We start from the raw sequence: 22,211 nt of genomic DNA on the forward strand, positions 1-22,211 counted from the left end.
ATACTAAAGCTTAACTTAATTGAAAATATGATATTTCTTCTTTTCTTTTTATTTACAGCTGGGTTTTTAAAATTAGTTAATTTGTTTAAGAGCTATAAAACAACTGCACACATTTGTACTCACCTGGTAAAAAGTTCTCACCCTGTTATATTCACTCGGAAATTTTTTAATGACAACGTTGGTGAGCATATTCTCGAGTTTTTTTTTTAATTTGTTAGCAAATTAACATTTTAGTTATTTGCCATAATTTTATCGACCGAAGAGCTTATTAATAAAATCTACCATCTCAAAAAAAAATGCAGAAATAAAGTTCGCTCGAGTACTTTGTGCTAACTTAAAAATAAAGATGTGGGAGTAATAAGATTTAATATAATTTAAGACACTATTTATAAATTATTTCAACGATAGTCAGACTTCTAATTTAATTTGTCGAAGTAATTAACTAAGAAAATTAAGGAATAATAGTGTTTTAAAAAAAGATATTCAATCAACAAAAGTATAACAAAAACATTACCTTAAACTATTTTAAATAATATTACAAGGAATAGTTCATAACTTTTATAATGAAACAGAGAAATAAATTTTTCCCATCATCATATTAAAAGACCATTCGGCAGCAGAAATGGAAGTAGATTTCATAGTGAATCGAACAACTACGAGAATCGTAAACACGTCTGTGTATATTGAGTACATCGTAAAAACACTAAATTAATAAGTACATTTAAAGTAATCAATGAAGACCACAATTGTGGTCGCTGTACATTTCAATATGACTAAAATAATCATTTCTAAAACGAATGCAAGAATAAAATTCTATGAAATACACAAAGATAGTAGGTAATTTTTGGCCCAGACGGTTGGTTAGATACATCCCGTATGGTTCTCCCAGCGATCTCGTATGGCTATTTTAGCCATCTAACGTATTGCTGTTAGAGCGATCGAGTAAATGGCTCTGGTAACAATCAAGCTAAGTGGGGATAGCTACTATAGCAATACAGTATAGCTCAGAGAGCGATATTTTTTTTCCATGTATGCAAATTAAAGCTCATTTATTGAACTTTCAGATGCAATTTACAAAAATTTTACAAATTATTACATTCAAGAGTTATTTTGCAAAGAAAAAATAACCAAAAGAAACAAGTACCAATTTTTGAGAATTTTGAAGAATTCAAATTTTTGTTATCCTAAACTATTTAATTTAGAAAAAAAATTAGCATGCAAATTAAAGCTTATTTATCAAGCTTTCAGATGCAATTTACAGAAATATGATAAGATATCGCGTTCAATTGTTATCGCGCAGAAAAACAGTAGAAATGAAGATTTTTGCGATTTTTGAATTGCTACAAACATGCATAAACTTTTAAACCATATGCATTTTCTGAATTCGCTTGACGAGCGAAATCAAAATATAGCAAAATTTTTCAAAAATTTTTCAAAAGTTCCGTCATGAGGACCAATGCAATAGTTAGATTTCTATGAAATCTACTAGAAAAATTGTTGAAAATATGCTTTTTTTCCCAGATTAAACTCATGTAAGCCCCTTAAGAAAAAAAAGAATTTATGATTTTGAATATCAATTTTTTATCGAATAAAACGCGAAGCAATTTGACCTTTACTACAATCAATTTGCAGTTTGTTTGAGAAATTTCAACTGACCGTGGTGAAAATTCACCGTGAAACCCGCATGACCTAAAATCATTAACTCAGAATACGGAAATGATGAGACATGTGACGATTTTATCACTATAATTATTCTTTAATTGTTGTTGAAGATAACGATAAAAAATATATAACTAAAGATTGATATTGGCTTTTGTTTCAAAAATAGTTTCATTAAAAATTCTCTCAACGCATTTAATATATTTTAAATTCTTTTTACATCAGTAGAATATAAAAAAGACCTTGAGGTCTATGAACGTGAAAACTAATTTTTTAGAAATAAATTAAAGTTAGTACATTGGCCTCTGTGGGTATTATACTCATGACATTGTCAAGGTAATTGTAATAATTACATACGAAACCTTAGTTTTTTACAAAATATACGAACTTATCATTCATCTAAAGCCCTGATGACAAGAGTTATATTATAAATACAAATACAATGAGTCAACTAATTCAAGAGCATCTCCGCCCCTCTTTTGTTCATAATTTGAAAATATAAGTGGGAGAGAATAATGTTTGCGATTTATAAAGAACCCGTCAATATTAAGAAACTGTGATAACTTTTCTGTCAACCGACAAGTGCCTAGATCCAGCCAAGGGAACAATGGCTTGCGTGATATTCGTTTTTATCGGAGTTTTAACACCTATTTTTGCAGTAGAATATAATAACTGTAAGTATACTTATTATACAATTTTTTTTCATATACCTTAAACAAAGTTTTTTATTTCCATACTAAACCGTCAACACTCCCTGTTTTTAAGTCTTTCACTTGCACTGTAGCGATGTCCTATAAGCTTAATGTTGTTGGATGAGAAAAATTCTCATAGCGCAAGTGTTGAAGGGTTAACAGTTTAATGCGTTACTATGAAAAAAATTGCACGTCACTAGCGTCTACGCTATAGCGAGTGCTTTACTATCGAACCATATTTATTCTGCAATTTAAACGAGTACCCTTATAAGAAATTTAACTTGTTTTATCAACAATTTTGAAAAAAAAAAGTAATTGAAATTGATTTAAAACGATAAGTTAAAAATTAAACTTTATTATTATAATCTATAGATAAAAAAAAATTTTCTGTATATTTATATGATAAATTAGATTTTTTTAATTAAATTTAGTATCATTGGAAATATCTTGAGCTGAATTTGTGCCTTTTATAGGTTCCATATAGTTTTCAGCAAAAGTTAATTTTTTGTGATAAGTTTTCGGATTAGTTTTAAATTTTGCTTATTTGTTTATTTATTTATCGTATTTTGTACATATGAATGTAGTTACACGTTAAATATTAATCCATGTAATTAAAAAAATAAGGAAAAATTTGTGATATGAAAAATATCTTTATTGTAACAAATTTAAAATGTAAAATGGGTTTCTATACAAGGAAAAAAAAAACTGTAGCTGCTACAGGTCTTAGGCCTGTAGCATGTTCCTGTAGCAGCTACAGGCCTAGTTTTGTAGCTGCAACAGGAAAAGCCTGTAGCTACTACAGGCCTAGTTTTGTAGCTGCAACAGGACAAGCTCCAAGTTTAAAATTTAATTTGATTATTATAAATCAACATATTAACATCAATTATTAGTTTTTTACATGGATCAGCTGATAATTAATTTGTTAATATGATAAAACTCTTCTTACAACTAAGTTTCATAATCTTATAAACAATTTATCGGGTCTTTTACTTTACTGCAATATTGATCTTGGACTAAAAGAGGTGATTGCATGTATTTGGAATTTTAACCCTAGACTGGTCAACGTATGAGCGTGACGCTGCGCTCAATTTTATTTTTTTTATTACATCTTCAATATTTACTAAAATTATTCAAAAAAATTTGACTTTATTCCTTGAACATTTTAGAATATATAAATAATTTTTTCAAACATCTTGGAAAACGTTAAATTGCTGAATAAAAATTTCTTAATAAAATTCGCGGGGCTTTCCTCATCGCTTGACCAGAGTCGTAAGTAGTTTTTTGTCCGCAACGTTGCCGAAAACACCTTTAGTCTCTGCCTATCATGTGTATGAACTGGCAACACTGTACGCTCTAAAAGCATTGCGGCAAATCCCTCATCACTTGACCAAAGTCGTTAGGTCGCGCTTGTTAACCAGTTTACACAGAAAAAAAAATGTTCTTGAATCAAGTATATATTTTTGAAGAGCTCAATATTATTGGTTTGAGTAGAAAAATTCTTGCTTTAAGAAAATTTTTCTTGATTTAAAGAAATTTTACTTAATTTCAGAATTTTTCATCTTGATTCAAGACAATTACCCTCTTCAAAATTATATTCTTGATTCAAGAATTTTTCTCTTGAATCAAGTTAATTTTTTTTTCTGTGTAGGGTTAAAAAATTTTCAGAAAATAATAAATAAGAATGAAATTATTTAACGAAATGAAATTATTTAACGTAAACATATTAAAAATGATCAATGTCCTACTATGAAAAACCTTAAAAATGAAATTCACAAAACAAATTTTTCAGTAAAATTTCAAAATTTTTAATTAAGTCGATTTTTAAGACTCAATCACATTTTTTCAACTCAGAAAAGTAGTTACAACTCAGAAACCGTCTTTAAATCAGCTGATCCAAACTAAAAATACTGCAGGCCAAATATTTTTATATAAATATTATTAAATAACTACTAAGCCTGTAATCGTGACAGTGTTATCTCTGTATCTGTGTTAGGGCTAGGATTAGCTGCAAGAAGGTTAGACCTGTAGTTGCTACAAAACTAGGCCTGTAGCTACCACAGGCCCACGCCTGTAGCTGCTACAGGCTTAACCTTGTTGCAGCTACAGAAAAGTGGAATGAAGTATCCACAGGCTCAGCCTGTAGCAGCAACAGTTTTTTTTTCCGTGTAGTAAAATTTTGTAACACTAGGTAAGGATCCTTACTCGAGTAACCTGAATTCGTGTCTTTTCATGGTTTAATGTTATTTCAGCGATGGTTATTTAACATCTAAATAACTGAGTGTAAGAGAAATTTTGTGACGGACATAATTATATTTTAAAAGAAATTTTTATAATTGACTTTATATCACAGGAAGGTTTCAATCTGAATTTGTGCCTCCTTCTAACTATACATTTTTTATCGATGATCAATTTTTTTGCGAAAAAAATAGAAGAATTCAATTCATACTTTTATTAAAACCAATAAAGTGCTTCGGTAGAAAGTAAAATTTTTAAATCGAAAATTAAAAAAGACTATACGTTTTCAAATAAAAACTTAATTTTGCAGAAAAGTTTTTTGGATCAATTTGTTTTTTTTTTTTTGTATGTATAAAAGAAGGAATATAATAATCTCGACACGCTATGAAAATTATTAAATTGTCTTATTACATTGCACGGTAAATATTATAATCAAAAAAACGTTTAATGATGACAATTAGTGAAAGATTTAAAATTATAATCAAGTAAAAAGAAATATTTCACATGACAACAATAACTCTGAATATTAATTTTATAGGGATAAAGAAACAATTGTTTAAATATTTGTATAGAAATTTTAGACAATGGTTCTTTAAAATTCACTAAAATAAAATTCAATAACATAATTAATTGATTCACTAGTATACAAAGTAAACAATAAAATCAATAACAGCATATGAAAATTTTCTATGAAGCTGCTCGAATTTTGCCAGTGACTGTGTTATGAGTTGTATTCGAGTCTAACACTTCTTCCGTGTTAAATCATTGACAAATATAAAAAACATACATAAACAGAAATAAAAATACTATTAAAATTCAACTAAATATATTTTAACCTCAACAGTACCTACAAAACATCCAGGAGTAGATGAGGTAGCGACCACAATTTTGATGGTGAATAATAAAAAATTTTATTTCAATCGTAAAAATTATATTTCAAATCATAATACAAATATTTATTATATATACAATATTTACAGTATCCATTTATATATTAATTCAACGATCAGTTTTTACTGTAATGTATACTTTGCAAACAAAAATTATTCGCAATAAATTTCTTGGCGGATAGTTTTCCAAGTATTTTATCTCCAGTTATTAAATAATATAAACTTTTATAAATGCAAATAAGTTATTTACTGATGAAGATAGAAAATTTGTGGACACGCCAGTACAACGACCATCCGTCTATGACAGAATTTACAATTCAAACTAACCGCATGCATTGGCTATAATTTTATTTAACTCTGACAGCGTCAGCGGAAAATGCAGTACACTAGTATTCGGTATGTATGGCAGGTCGATGGGTGTCTCTCGAGCGATAAATACAATTATTGTGGGGTGCCAATCGCCAAGTGCATCAGTAGTCTGTTGTGTATGTAAAACACATCGAGCGGATTAAAAAAAAAAAAAAAAAATATATCACTTCCGCTTTCTGACACTTGGATATACTACATCTAACTGTCAATTGTTCTCATATACTAAAAAATCAATCAATTATTCTTGAATTACATTAATAAGTTCATGCTGTTTTATTTGAAAAACTAAATATCAAGAGCTGCTAAATAATTCTCATAAAGTGCAAGCCGTTGAATTTATTAAGGCACAACACTTACGATACCACTGAGCCAAAAATATCTGCTTCGTATCACCCTGATAAAAAATGAAAATCAACTTTTTTCGCGTTAGACATAAAACAAGTTATTTTTACAACTGTTTTTAGAAGTGAAAAAATAATTGCCACATTGTAAAATTTAAACATCATTTCATTATAAGTTTTTTTATGAACTGTAAAATATTTTTTCGAGCATTTTGAACGCGACATCGAAAATGCTGCACTTGTCATATTTTTTCTATTGTTCCGAAACAATAATGAAAAACTTTATTCAATTTCAAACACAGGCAAAAAAAAAGGATTAATTCAAGAAATTACAAGAAAGTACATTAATAAATAAGTATATTAATTGAAAAGAAATATTAACAATTAAGTAAGCTACACCTAATTAATTGTTAAAATTTTTTTTTTAATTTTAACTGAATCAATCGACGACTTTTTGATTTACAGCACAAGCAGTTCTTGAAAATACATTTTCGAAATAATCACGTTTAAAGTTACACTACAGTACGGCCTTCTCAAATATCTACGATAATTCCTTAAATATTTGATGTTTAGATATTTTCTTTGGCCCAAAATCCTCTCAGTATGTTTTTATTTTTTTTTAATGTGAAATAAAAATCGATCTGAAAATTATAAAAGGATTTCCTTCCGCAAGTTTCTGAACAAAAAACTTACATTCAATTTTTAAAATGCCGTTTAAGATAACAAAATTAATTTTTAACACGCTTTTATTAGCTTCACCTGTATGTTTGTTTGTAACCGACCCTTTTGGGCTCGATTTTGCCCTACTTTGAACGATCAGATTTGATTCAAACTTTGCACACCTGTCAAAGGTCGATGACAATGCAATAATCCGATCAAAATATCCGATTATCCTAATTAGATTCGCCAGGATTAATTAATTTCTTTCCGCATCCTTTGCATGCGAGTAAGAGAGATAGAGCGCGAACTACGCATGCGTGCAGTTCCAGACTTACTCTTTCGGGCACTCAGTTCAGCACAACCTTATAGAGACTAATAAGGTAGTTGCGTCTTGTTCCTTATACTTACATATATATTCCGACAAATCTAATACGCATTCTATTATCATTTTATAATATCCATAATATGTTTATAACCGTGATTTACCAAAAAACACTTCGTATTCACAACAAAACAAAATATTCAGGACAGAAATATCAATTTATTTATGTTGCGGAATAAAATTTGGTAACCAGCATGACCTTGGATCTGCAGTCGATAAGGTCACCAACTGTTAATAAGATGAAATTTTCGGAGAGAGAGCCTGAGAAACGGCTACCGCATCCAAGGAAGGCAGCAGGCACCCAATTTCCCCATTTGTCTGATTAGTTACTGTCTTAGAATAAACATCAGTGATTTTCTGATTTTTTTGAAAATCATTGATTTTTATGGCACGATACTGAAATAATTGAGTACTATAGTTCTTCAACACGCTTTATTAAATATATAATCTAAAAGCAGCCAACATTTACTCAATCTCACTTTAGTAGTAAATTGATGTAATGATAAAAAATTTATAGTTTAAAAAATTTAACTAAAAAATGAAAAATAAATAATAGTTTAAAAAAACTAAAAAAACACGCTATTATAGAAAATCAAACTAAAAAACAGAAAATAAAATTTAATAAATTTGGATTAAGAATAGTGTAAATAAGAAATAAATGTACATTATTGTAAAAAAGCGTGGGGTGCATAGTGTCAATAGTTATAAACATTTTATTGACAAATGTGTAGAAGAATCATCACTTTGATAATATCATAAAACGCACTTTAAATGCACCCCACGCTTTTTTACAATAATGTACATTTATTTCTTATTTACACTATTCTTAATCCAAATTTATTAAATTTTATTTTCTGTTTTTTAGTTTGATTTTCTATAAAAGCGTGTTTTTTTAGTTTTTTTAAACTATTATTTATTTACAGAAAATTTCTCTGTTCATAATGCCTAGTAATAATTTTTGAATAATTGGTTAAACATTTGGCTATTTCTACAAAATTTTATTTTACAATTGCTAGAAAATTTTCTTTGCGATTTTTAAAACCTTAAAAATAACGCTGCAATTTATGGAAAAGATTCAAAAATGATTCTTAGCTCATTTTAAAATGTTCTGAGGCAGAAGAATAATTAAAAAAATTAACGAAATTTCCTGAAAAAAGAAAACAGAATAAACTTAATTCACAGCCTGCGGTTCTTTTTCATGTCAAAAAACGTTACCTATAAATATTCTATTTAAAAAATCTCTTTGAAAAACATCACAGTACGTAAAGTTATAAAAATTGGATTAAAGGGAGAACGGATTACCTTTGATATTTTACAACGTCTATGAAGTTATTATAAAAAACCAGAAAATGTTTTTAGTTTTCAACGAAATTGGAATGTTACTTTTTCATATAAATTCAGTTTTCTATGTATTGATCAAAATTCAACCACAATACATATTTTGTTATTTTATATGATGAAAAAAAAAATTAATGGTCAGATCAAACATTTCTCATTTGAATACAGTTGATAAATAGGTCAGAAAATATTTCGTATTGTAAAGTTAAATGTTATTGATGATGATGACATTTGAATATAATTTCTGTGAATATTTATTTTCCTTTGGAATGTATCTGATTGTTAAATAATTGTATATAATTGCTCAGAGTATTATTTTTTATTGAAATTATAAATTAAATCTATTTTTAAGCAGCAAATAAAATTAATTCTGGTAGAAATTTATTTCAGAGATAAATATGCAACATAATTTACAACTATAAATGAAATGAAATAAAATAATTATAGATAATTAATGGAAATGTTACCCTTTGTTCGTATAAGCTTGTCATTTAGTGATCAAGACTATTTGATTGCATTGAAATAATAACAAACAACAATATTGCTGTAGGTCAAAGAGTAGATTCATGCGCTCTGAAGAGAATATTTTTCAAAGGTTTAGATAACGCTAGCGCGTTTCCGATTCATGCCCGGCAAAGCTTCGGCGTATTATCATGACCATGTTCCGCCTGGCTTTGACATATCTATTACGCGTTTCCGAATAGCGGCGACTTCGAATTCTATGGACAAACGGATCCACCGGGACGGGGTGAAACGCGGCTTTCCAATTAATCAGTCGAGGCGTGAAACGAGACGGTAGAGAGAGGGGAAACGCCAGACCTCGAAATTGTGGTGACAGATCCGTCGTATCTGTTCGCTTTAATGCGAGAATTTCATTTGCAAGACAGATTTGATCAAACAATTAATTATCTACCTTCAAATCTCAGGTCTTACCATCTTCAATTATCATTTAATATTAAGTACACTTGATATATATATATTCTTTCTTAACTAACGTGGAAGTACGAGTTATTAATATAATATTCCCGACAAACTATCAACAGACAAAATCTGGCTTTGGAAATCTCAGTAAAATTATCATTGATGTATAAATTTAAAAGCCATAAGAATACAAAAGCTTCAACAATTTCGAATAATTTGAAAAAGCAAACTGTTTCCCAACGGTTTTCGTTGAGTTTCAAGCTTTCAAAGTGAAAAAAAAATACGGTTATATGTGAAATTAAGTCGAAAATATAAATTAATATTTCTTAAAAATAACTCCGGAAATAGAACCTGAAATTTTTACATGATGATAATTATAATATATATTAGTTTAGTTTAGTTTATTGTTAATGCCAAGGTACAGGCCAAATGGCAATTAATGGTTATTATATTTTACAAATATAATAACAAAAAGTATAATTTTTTAAAAAGTTAATGAAAAATGTTTTTTTTTTATTATTTATATTAACACGATAAGCTCAGGCTGTTGCATCTCTTTTTAGACAGCAGCTTTTGCTTCCACTACCATTTATTTTCCGCGGAAGAGACCACAAACTTATTGTCTGTATGTTTGATATCATTTAAAGATAATTTCCATAAAAAAAAAAAAAAAAAAAAAAAATTTAATTAGTAAATTTATTATTATGTACTCTTATTTTTGCAAAGTAACTATAATTGAGAAAAGTATATAAGGTAAAAGCCCCAATATATGATCATGTACCAGTATATGATCACTCCATGTATTTGTATATCTATATTCACAAATATAAGTATACAAATACATTGAGTGATCATATACTGGTACATGATCATATATTGGGGCTTTTATCTTATATATGGATCATTCCATGTCATATCTACGAATATTTGGAATCGACTCCTTTCAATTTAAACGAAATTTGGTCAAAATTTGGTTTTCTTTTATCATAATACAAAGAATTGTTGAAAGAAAAAAATTTTTTAAGGTTTTGACGTTTTGAAGTTTCAAAGTTTTGTAATAGAGGAAAAATAAAATAATTTTAATTTCAGTTATTTCTCAATTTTATATAAAAGAAAAAAACTCCTGCTAATTATCATTTAAAGTTAGATAATTTCACAAAATTTTTAAACTTTAGCTTTCTTTAATCAATGTAGTTGTCCAATCAATGTAACAAAATTATACAGCCTGACCTTTCATCATGTGAATTATTTTTCATAATGATGTATTATTTATAATCACACGTTGTAGTGGCTGACGTACCATGTGGAGTAGCATCGCCAATTTCACGCATGCCGAAAGTCGTGGGAGGTGAGAATGCACTACCACGTGAATTTCCTTGGCTGGTGAGCATTACAAGAAAAGGAGGGCACTACTGTGGAGGATCTATCATAAACTCAAAATTTATTCTTACAGCTGCTCATTGTTTATGCTCGTAAGTGAATTTATTATCTATAAAAAAAAAGTGTGTGCGTGTAAACTTTACGCGCGATTGAAGTAAAACTTCTTTGGCGTTGACAGCATATATCACTGAAATATTATTTCAGCCAATTATATTTGGCTCCCCGCCTTTATTAATCCCGCCAAAATTTCTCAGCAAAAATTTCTCACCATTATTTACAATTAAGTACAATTATTTCTAAAAGAAAACATTCACATGGCCCTTTTATCATGGTTTTTGTGTGAAAAAATATTGTACAAGAAATTATTGCTGACAATTTTTGTCGCGAGAAATTTTTGCATGAGAAAAAAAAGACGATCAAGGTACATTGACAAGATAATTTAATGGAGATTAATTTGACACTTTTCAAAAATTGATATAGTTTACTAGAAACGGAAAAAAACCTCAAAATAGGTCAAAAAATTTTCCTGTCCGTCATGTATGAAACTCTGAAAACACTATAACTTGCGAAAAAATGCATCAATTAAGTTAAATTTTTTTTTTTTAATTCTTTAGGATAATTGTAGGCCACCGAATGCGAATGGTTAGGTAATTCAGTGTCATTCATGTACAATTAACAAAATAAAAAAGCCAGAAGACTGTAGATCTATATATATATATATATATATATATATATATATATATATATATATATATATATATATATATATATATATATATATCCATGTAAAATTTACATGGATGGTGATATATCTATACAAATTATGTACATTTATTCCACCAGGGGCGCCTGTGCATTACCTTCCTAGTACAGCTGTTTTTTCGGGAACTAATTTTGAACGACTTATGTTTTTTTTTTTTTTTTTTTTTTTAATATTTCATAATTAAATGAGCATTATGAGTCGTACACTTTTGGATTTTCCAAATTGAATTTTATAGAATGTCGCAATCGTCAGAAAATTGATTAATAATTTATTTATTACAAAAGTAATAAATAAACAAGTATATTTAGAGATTTTCAAAAAACTTTGCAATTTAAAATAATTTTTTTAAAACTGTTGAATTTTGATTCACTTTGCTGTTCACAATTGATCTGTTTTAAAATATTGGAAATAAATAATCCTAATTGATTATGATATTTGCCACTAGCTGGCACATAAATCAAGAAGCGTAGAGTATATGACATTTACTTACGACCAATCCAAATTCAAATTATTATTTTTGAATAGCGGAAACTACACAGACTATATATAGTAAGCGTTACTTCCGTCAGAAAAAAAATCTGAGTTACTCCCTAGTCGCGCCTAAAGAAGTTTTACTTCAATAAAAATAAGCAAATTTAGCTTATTAATTAAAAACTAGTGACCTGCAGTCATTATGTGGCTGCCGAGATTTACGAATTATGGACAAGAAAACTTTGGTTTAATGATTTTTCGATATTTATAATCACACTAAACATTGTTGGGTACTTTTTGAATAAATTTTGAAAAATAATAGGACTATCATGGGATCAATTACACTGTAAAAAATTTCGGAGTAAAAATGGACCCGGAGCACTTTACACTGTCATGTAGTGTGAAGTAACGGTGTAAAATTTTCCCGGTGTAAATTTTCCATCCGTTCAAATTTAACATACGACGTAATCTACTATTTTTTACACCTTCCCTGTTTAAAATTTCCAATAGGATCCCATCAAAAGCGACAAAAGCCACTTAGAAACCCATAAATTTTATTAGTTTCTAAGGGGCTTTTGTCGCTTTTGATGGGATCTTATTGGAGATTTTCAACAGGGTTTACGTATTACTCGATATGTTTTTGTTTAATGAGCTACAACTGATCATTGAATATTTTTAATTACTTAACTTAATTTTTATCCTGAATTAATAACTATATTAATATTATTTATGTATTAAATAGTTTGTTGAACATTTTAATATTTTCATGATTATGTAACTCGATTATATTATATATTAGTGTAAATAATTTAACAATATACACGCTGAGAAGTTTATGGTAATGATTAATTAATTAATTAATGACAAAATTTTCTTTATTCTCATAATTATAGAGATTAAAATTTATTATTATTTATTCTGTATAATGCATACGTTAAAATTTGTATTATTTGTATTGAACATTAGTGACAAAGAAAAGATGTACGGATTTGAACGGAAGATTAGTTTGCATGGAAGCTATGTGAGGAAAGGGAAGTTGGACAATTAAAAGTCTGGAGATAAACGCCCACAACCAAAGGTCAACCTTCAACCCCCTACTGGGTTGTAGGTAACAAGCTAAAGCGCGCGAATTCGACTCCCGCTATGGCTCTGCGAACCATGATTGCGTGTGGATTACAGACCACTCGGTAGTTGTACCCACGACCGCGGTAAAACGTGATATAACATCAAAAGGTCATCCAAATTCCAATTCCTCCCTCTTTCACTCTGTCTGTCTCTCTATCTAGTTTACTCACTTTCCCGGGTAACTTTAACAGCCTTTTTTATTTTTTTTCTTATACTTTTTCTCAACTTATATCTCGATCCAACTATTAATTTTTTTTTGTTCTCTTCCGGGTCAACGATAACTTGACAGTTTTATCCAGTTTTAACGTCTGACAACGAGTTTTTACGATGCCTATAGGAATATAACTTTGTTAGCTGACTTCATCTTCTTGACACGTCTAGATAAATCTATTTTTCAACTTGATTTAGATATTATTTGTAATTTTTTATAATTAATTTGTAAACATAACATTTGTTTTTAATTGCCAGCTAACGAGTTGAAACAAACGCTATTTAGCCGCCGCAAAACGGAGAGTTGATTTTACATAACATATTATTTTTTTTGTCTTGTTTAACTCGGTATAAACTTTAATAAATTAATAAAATCAATGAAAATTTTATTTTTTTTTTTTTTTCTATTTAATGATTACATATAAGTTTAATTGAAATAAGCCTTAATTTTTCTTACATATCTTTTGAAAATTATGATTTTATTGTTTACAAATTACTTTTGAATTAAAATGAAAATAAAATAAGCCGTGAATTTTTCTAAAAACTTTATATCACTTCGTGCTGTATCAGTACTTACAAGTTACTTAAAACAATCACAATTTATTTCTATTAGTACAAAAATAATTAAAATATTATTATTTTCAACTAACTTTCAGTTGCGCAAATCCTTTTAGACCTCTTCTAATAGGGTTCCTATAAAACTAATGAGAGAAATATTTAAAATAAAATAAAAAAAGTGAATTTAAGCACGATTCTCCGACAAATGTATTATATCTTTTTATTTAGAATTCAATTTACAGAAACACATTTGACATATGTAAAATAATATAACGAAATAAAATATTTCTACTTTATTTTAATGATTGAATCACTTTGAATAAAATTGTTTTTAATGTTATTGAAAGTTATTTGATTATAATATACAACTCTCGATGAAAAGTAAAAATAATTTTGATCACATTTCATAATATTACATAATAATTGCACACTACATATAAAGTAAAATTTTGAGAGAATAAAAACAATAAAGAGGTCGAACTTTTTGAAAATGGTGATTTTACTTTTTAAACGTTAATGACTTGATAATAATCCAATTAATTCATTTTTTGAAATTTTGTTCTTGAAACTACATTTAAAGATGAAAAAAGTGATACCGTATTTTTTTATGAATATCATTTTTCATTACTAATAATTTAGTTATCCTTTATTGAAAACTTTTTGCTCAAAAATTTACAAAAAAATCGTCAATAGACGAATCATTCTCATAGAAATATAAATATATATATATATATATATATATATATATATATATATATATATATATATATATATATATATATATATATATATATATATATAGAGATTAGGGTGCGTCAAAATTTAATCTCTAAAAGCAACCTTTTAAAATTGGAATTTTGAGTTCCGCTTTTAGCAGGAGTTAGGTTTGGGTATTTCCTGAGATATTTTGATGTGTCAAGATTTATTTGATATTCACATAACTTTTTGACAGGAGTTTTGTTTAAGCATTTTTTCTGGAATTTAAAAATTTAAAAATTTGGCCAAACGAAGCTCCTGTTAAAAAATTCTGTGAATATCAAATAAATCGTGACACACCAAAATATATTAGGAAATGCCCAAATACAGCTCCTGTTGAAAGCGAAACTCAAAATTCCAATTTTAAAAGGTTGCTTTTGAAGATTAAATTTTGACGCACCTTAATATAGATAATTCTAAACCAATGGCATTTTTAAAACTTATTCGACTATGTAAGACATGATATGGCAAAATTTTAAGAAAATTTTCCCATAAAATGAAGCAATAAATAGATTTCTATAAAATGCCCCTAAAAATGAACTGAATGAATCAAAAAATTATTGATTAAATTTTAACAATTTTATATTTCAGTGGCACTGACTCTATTCCTGCGAGGCAATTTCGAGTAACACTGGGAGAGTACAATTTACGAGAACCTGAGATTCCTGCTGCTATAATAGAAAATGTACGGAGAGTAATAGTACATCCAGAACACACGTGTGGGCAATATGTGAATGATATCGCTATTCTTGAATTAGAGTCACCAATAACTTGGTCAGCAAGTGTACAACCAGCGTGTTTTCCGACAGTTCAAGGAGAACCGGGTTATAAATTGTATGAAAATGAACCGGCTATTGCTGCTGGGTGGGGATGGCTCGGTGAAGATCGATCAAAATGTAAATATACTATTTACATTTCAATTTAATCATCTTACACAATAAAAACCAGATGATAATAATAATTTATTTCATTCAAGATAAGCGAACAGATGTCTTACAAAAAGTAGCAGTCAACGTTGTAAATAATGAAATCTGCAAAGAATGGTACAAAGTAGAGGGAAAAAAAACTCGGGTAGAACCTCAACAAATGTGTGCAGGATATGAGTCGGGTGGTCGAGACGCTTGTTGGGTAAGTAATTTAATTGAAAATTAAAAAAAGGTATAGTACAGAAGAATATATTTTTTCAACTAGAATATTCATTAAATAAATTTAAACTTTATCTCTATATTTAGTCGGCTTTTGTTTCAGGCTGACAGTGGTGGTCCTTTAATGGTCAAAAATTTTTTAAAAAAAGAGGGGACTATTGTCGTAGGGATTGTTTCGTCAGGTGTTGGTTGTGCTCGACCGCGGCTTCCCGGCATATATACTCGAATATCTGCATATATGCCTTGGATTATTCGAGAAACAAATTAAAAATTAAATATTTTATTTTAATTTAAACCTTGTTCAACCAGATATTTTAATATCACCAAAGAATATGTAATCTAGTCATCAATTGTTAAGTTTTTTAATGAAAATAAAAAATTTTTAAAAATCGAAATTATTTCGAACTGAGTAAATTAAATGTAAGCTCCTATTAAACATTAAAAAAACTCTAAAACAAACCTAGGACTAGCAAATGCATTTCAAAGAGTGATTTTGTAATTGAGTAATAGATAAATTTTTATTAACATTTGATAGCAATATAAAGAGAGTTTCTACAATCGCTTTGCTTTTCTAGGCCTCAGAGGACACCAAGAAACCCGAGTGTTATCAGTAATTGACACTATGTCCATCCCTCCCATTTGAAGTCCTTTGATAGCAGACTGTAATGTGAGAATATTAAAAATATGTTATATATTTTAGATATCAAGAAAAACTTACCATTCGGCCTGGTCCTAAACCCCTCACTCGCACTCTAATCGTTTTATATCCTTGATCTAAAGCTTTCTGTAAATAAAAATATTTTCATTTATTACATTGTGATATTATTAAGATTTTGTTTTATTCATATTTTTCTTTTCAAATATCAATATTTCGTGTTTTAATGTTTTTTTTTCTTAATAAATCATAAAAAAGTTTGGAAAATCCAAATGAGCATGCCTTAAGCGCTCATGTCATCCATAAATTATTTAGATCATAACAAAAATTATTCGTTTTCAATTTGAATTTTCCCGCGAGTAGTATTATCTCCTTTGTAAGTCGAACTAAAGAAAAATTTTAACAGATGATAAAACAGTTAGTAATTATACCATCATGTATGTATAGTTTCTGCTTATTTATACATATATGTAATACTTCTATATGGACAGTTTAAATGGGAAGGAATGTCCCACTATTAAGGTGCCGACATATACTATTTTCTCTCTCGTCCCAGATACCTGGTTCACGTTGCGCATGCTTGAGAATTCCCCATGATATTAATAGAGGGGGAAGAATGAGGGGAATAATTTTGTGGTTATGATTCTGTTTACAAATATATTTATTATTGTAATTCAGAAAAACAATTATAAATTTTAAAAAACTTTTGTTTTTATTTAAATAATATTCTTTTTCCAACAATCAGTTATTGAAAAATGGTGAAGTTGTGTTATTTATGTGATAGAAAAGCGTCGAGAGCTGACAATATTTCTTTGCATCAGTAAGTGCAAATTATTTCTAATTTTTTAGATGAAATCCTTTATTATGTTATTAATAATATTTAAATTTGATCAATTTTAGATTTCCGAAAAATTTTGAGATACGTTTGAAGTGGCTAAATGCTTGTGGATTAACTGAAAATGATGATGTAAAAAGAACTTGCATATGTTCCAGACATTTCAAAGCTGATGATATTTGTCAATCAAAAATTTTTGGAGTTGTTAAATCTTCTATAAAACGTAATGCAGTTCCTACACTTTATTTAACAAATCCACTCAGTATTGATAAAACTAGTAAATTACCACCAAACACGCCGCTATCGGAAGTATTTGATGAGAATGGAGTCAGCAATCAATCGTCATCATGTTTTTCTGAGAATAATATTGTCAACCAATATAATGTACCCAATACTTTGCAAAAAAGTAAAATAATAAGATTTATGTATAAACATAGAAGGATGGTGTTAAGAGTGCAAGATTTTCTTGTCCAGATATTTGATTACTTAGATATTTATTATATTTAATATTTGTATTTGCCGCTCAAGGCGACAACTAAATCATTATTATTATTTATTCTGAGATAGCGTCGGTCTACACGCAGCCTAGCTGCGCATACGACTTACTCTCCGGCTTGCTTGTTGTGTGACACGCACTTGTTGGCAACAAGTTGTTGCTTGGACGCTTGACTGTTGTGTGTACTAATACGCAGTTACAACTCAAGTTTTTTTTTTTATATTATTAATTTGGTTATACGTATATAAGTTCATATAAAAGAGTGTTTAGAATTGTTAATAATTATAAGAAGAATAAATAAACTTAGATTCAGTTTAATTAAAACCTTGTGTTCCAACTTTCTTCATAATCCCAACAGATAGTAACAAAAAAAATATTTATATATTATTTCTACTATTTGTAGGTCCAATAAAAACTATTGTTACAAATGAAATATGTCGAAAAATAGGACTAATGTTTGATAATAAAGAAATGAACGATCATGTTTTACTTCAAAATTTTTCTGATAATCATCGTTATCAGTTATGTAAATGGATTATTGAAGTATATTTAAACACAAGATTTTTTTATGAAGCCAAAAAATTATCAATTAAAGATAATTATGTTCGGCAAAAATATAATAGACTCATTTTATTTTATAACCAATAAGAAATTAACAAACTGCATGCTAATTTTTGTGTAAAATAAACTTGTATCAGTTAAACGATTAGTTACATTTTTTTATTTTATTATATTTCACTAATATTTTCACGTCCAAGTACTTAAGATATAATTTAAAATTTTTTACAAGCATTTCCAAGAAACAAAAATAGTTTGAGTGAGGTTTATTTTTTTTTTAATTTCAAAAATACTTCTTCTTTTTAATAAAATTATTTAAATTATATATAATATTATATATTATTTTATTCTTTTAAATTCTCCTAAACAGTAAAAAAATAATTGTTCAGTATTATTTTGTATTTTAAAATAAATTTGCATTGAATTAAAAAAAAAAATTTATAATAACATTCCTGTTTTGAATAACCCGCTGCTTTCCCCTTTGCGCACAAAAGAATGCGCAGAACCGAGCTGGAACCTCAGAGGACAGAGAAAGTGTTATTCTTCTGTCTTTCTTAGTCGGAACAGCTTCCACTTATAGAAACTGTCCATATAGAAGTATTACATATATTTGTTTATAGTTATTTCAATTCTGTTTATGAAAAATAATATATATGGCTGCCGAAATCGCAGAATAAGTCACCGAACTGACAATCGAAAAAAATTAACTGTATCGAAACGGAATTATTTTGACACGCAATTTTCACAAGGGTTTTGATAAACTTCCTCAGGAATAAAACAAAAAAAAATTAAATCGTGAAAGTGATTTTTGATAAAGTTGTGGTGTTATCAAGCCCATAGCTCCCGTGAATACCACGCTCTTATCCATTTAATTCATCAGAAAAACGAGTTTTTTCTGAGAAATCTTATTTAATCGATAAGAAAATTTTTTTAACGCGTTCTGTAGTTACTATTATTGCACGCCTCATAGCGCGAAGCGCGTGAGGTTGTGCTTTATACTCGACTCGTCAAGATCAAGCAATTTTGTGATCTTTAAATGCCTCTATCACAACCATATTACACTCATTCAATAATATAAGTAGATGTACACCGAAAAACACTTAAATTAAACCATCTTTTACTTTCTAAAATCATTTCATGTTGCTATTTTGAAAAAAATTTTACATGGACGTCCGGATGTCACCCCATTTTGGATGTACCAAGGATTACTCCCGAACAAATTGATATTTCAAGACCGGACCTTTTTTATTAGTTTAAGAATTCGATGAACTGGGCCCGTATTTCATATCAGTGGCCTAGCTTATGTATTTTTTTTTTTTTTTAATGAATTTTTATTAAAATTCACGGATACAACCGTACAAAGCCAAACGAACTTTTCTTATTTGTCACGTGAAAACTATGGCGCCACTTGATCAAGCTAGATTTTTTTAGACTGCGTGCGCATATGACAAGAAAAAAGGGCGCCGATATTTAAAAAAAAATAAAAAATACCCTGTAAGAAATTACTTAATTATAATTTTTTTTTTAATTAATTACACAATTAATTTTTTTCTTAAAAAATGATTGAGCGTTATGAGGCGTGCACTTTTGGATATTTCAAACTTTTTTATTTCAATATGCTTTTTATCCATAATTTTTTTCGTTTAAATTATGAAAACCATGTTTTAATCGAAATCACGATTTTTAGGCGAGAGTAGAGCATACCTGCGCGCTTCGCGCTTAAGGCATGCAATTTTCAATTTAACAATATTAAAATTATTTTAATTATAATTTTCATGCGATACGAATGATATAAGCAGTTAATTTCCAAAAATTTCATCCTTTGTAAAGAAGAATATTTATAATTAGAAGAAATTCGACTTAAAAAGAATGAGTATGATTATATCAGAAGCTCCAAAATTTTTTGAAATATATAAATTATATACATATTGTAATAATAAATTTAAAAAATGCAGATTTTTAATATTCTTCCTACACATTTTTTGAGATCATTTATCATTAATTTTTAAATAACTTGAAAAATTTTTTTAATTAGCTATCTGCTAATTTTACACTTATTTAAATAGATTTTCCAAATTATCTACAGATAAGGTAGAAGCCCCAATATATGATCATATACTGGTACATGATCATATACTGGGGCTTTTACCTTATAGAAAAATAGTTTAGTATTCATAAACGTGAAAAAAATTATTGTCTTTATTATAACTTTATTAAAAAAATAATAAATTACTTACGGTACTTAATGAAATAGCGGTAGCCTGCGCAGCAATATTGGTTGCTTTTCGAGCATGTTTAAAACCTTCAGTCCCGCAACTTTTAAACATCTTTAGTGTACCTGTTAGGTTAAAATGTTACTTATACATCCTCTGAATAAATAAATAATCTTTTAATTATTAATAAAGATAATTGAACGCACCCTTATAATCTGTTAAACACATCATAGTGTTGTTCGGAGAGCACTTGATGTTAACAATAGGAATCTCTTTATAAGGTATGCCATTGAAAAGTGTGTTAGGTGTATTCATATCAGGAAACAATCGCTGTCTATTAAACAATTAAGTATTTATAAGTTACTGTTACATTGAAAAATTATAGTAGAGTATTGTACAGCCTCAAATATTGTAATTAATTTTTTAATTATAAGTAGAGAGAATGATACTGAGATCAATAAATCAACAAATATTGGACAATTTTTGAAATTTCTACAGCAATTCAGTTATGATAACAAAAAAATATGTTTAAAAATTCGCACTTATAATTTTTATAAATTTCTTTAAGTGGAACTTTTTGACTTAATTTTTCTCATGATAATTTGATTGTTATAAGAATCTAAAAAATTATAAGATTTCTTTTAATTTCGATGTCATAGAAAAATAATTAAGTAAACTTACCGCTTAGCTATGTTATCAATACCTATTGTAAATTCTCCCTCACTTCCATCATCTTTTTTCATAACACCTTCTCGTTTTCTCCTCTGATCAATTCCGGATAGAGAAGAGGTTATATGTAACAATCTAGTGCATATTAAGTTATTGGAAGATTGTAAAATACCGGTTAACAATTGCGAGGACTTCTGATCCAAAACAGATATTTTTAATGATCTTAATATTGTTTTCAACATTTTTTAATTATCGAATAATTTGTAAAGAATATTACTCCACGGTGTTGTATAAACTACCACTAAAAAAAAAAAAAAAAAAAAAAACAGATTAAAAATATAAATGAATGCGCATGCGCTAAAAACTATATAGAGAATTTTCTTATCAACAGAGTAAACTGTACATAGCTACAGATGACGAAACTTGGCGCAATAGATTTTAATATTTAAATTTCTCACGAGCGCAAGAATACATCCAGCGAGGGTGCTCAGCTCTCTTGCCTAACCACTTTCTTATTTTGCTCGACCATAATTACATGCGGGACATAAGAAAAAAAAGCAATTGTCAAATACTTTATTATTACTAATTAACTATGAGTGTGAATTCAGCCGACATCCGACAATTGAAAACTTTAACAATCGATATCTTCATGAAAATATCGATTAGCACAATTTTTCAAAGTGATAATGGCGTTTATTTGAATTGTCTGTAAGAGCATTTTTTCGAAAATTTATTAAATTCGTTATTTGAGCTGCAATTTTGAAATTAAATTTTTGTTTGGAAATATTAGAAATATATATTCATCAAAATCGATGCAATTCAACTATTTTAAAGTTTTTTCCTTTATTTTCAAGAGCATTTTTTCATATTACTCCCGAAATGGCTAGAAT

General features: G+C 28.2%; 3 protein-coding genes across 3 annotated transcripts; 2 read left to right on the top strand and 1 right to left on the bottom strand.

The window, feature by feature from the left end:
- The first annotated feature begins 2,209 nt into the window (after positions 1 to 2,209).
- On the top strand, positions 2,210 to 16,320 carry LOC123268936 (serine protease 33-like). Its single transcript, XM_044734400.1, has 5 exons — positions 2,210 to 2,333; positions 10,776 to 10,959; positions 15,342 to 15,646; positions 15,727 to 15,878; positions 15,999 to 16,320. The coding sequence occupies exons 1-5, from the start codon at positions 2,267 to 2,269 to the stop codon at positions 16,161 to 16,163; spliced, it is 873 nt and encodes a 290-aa protein (XP_044590335.1). The 5' UTR covers positions 2,210 to 2,266; the 3' UTR covers positions 16,164 to 16,320.
- A 66-nt stretch (positions 16,321 to 16,386) lies between these two features.
- LOC123268937 (28S ribosomal protein S11, mitochondrial) lies at positions 16,387 to 21,642 on the bottom strand. Its single transcript, XM_044734401.1, has 5 exons — positions 21,334 to 21,642; positions 20,859 to 20,986; positions 20,677 to 20,777; positions 16,614 to 16,679; positions 16,387 to 16,555 (listed from the first exon to the last, which is right to left on the bottom strand). Exons 1-5 carry the CDS (start codon positions 21,561 to 21,563, stop codon positions 16,448 to 16,450), a joined length of 633 nt encoding a protein of 210 aa, XP_044590336.1. The 5' UTR covers positions 21,564 to 21,642; the 3' UTR covers positions 16,387 to 16,447.
- On the top strand, positions 17,023 to 18,584 carry LOC123268938. Its single transcript, XM_044734402.1, has 2 exons — positions 17,023 to 17,370; positions 17,451 to 18,584. The coding sequence occupies exons 1-2, from the start codon at positions 17,306 to 17,308 to the stop codon at positions 17,890 to 17,892; spliced, it is 507 nt and encodes a 168-aa protein (XP_044590337.1). The 5' UTR covers positions 17,023 to 17,305; the 3' UTR covers positions 17,893 to 18,584.
- Positions 21,643 to 22,211: the final 569 nt, after the last annotated feature.

The sequence above is a fragment of the Cotesia glomerata genome, linkage group LG7 (genome assembly GCF_020080835.1).
Source record: "Cotesia glomerata isolate CgM1 linkage group LG7, MPM_Cglom_v2.3, whole genome shotgun sequence".
Classification (NCBI taxonomy): Eukaryota; Metazoa; Arthropoda; class Insecta; order Hymenoptera; family Braconidae; genus Cotesia; species Cotesia glomerata.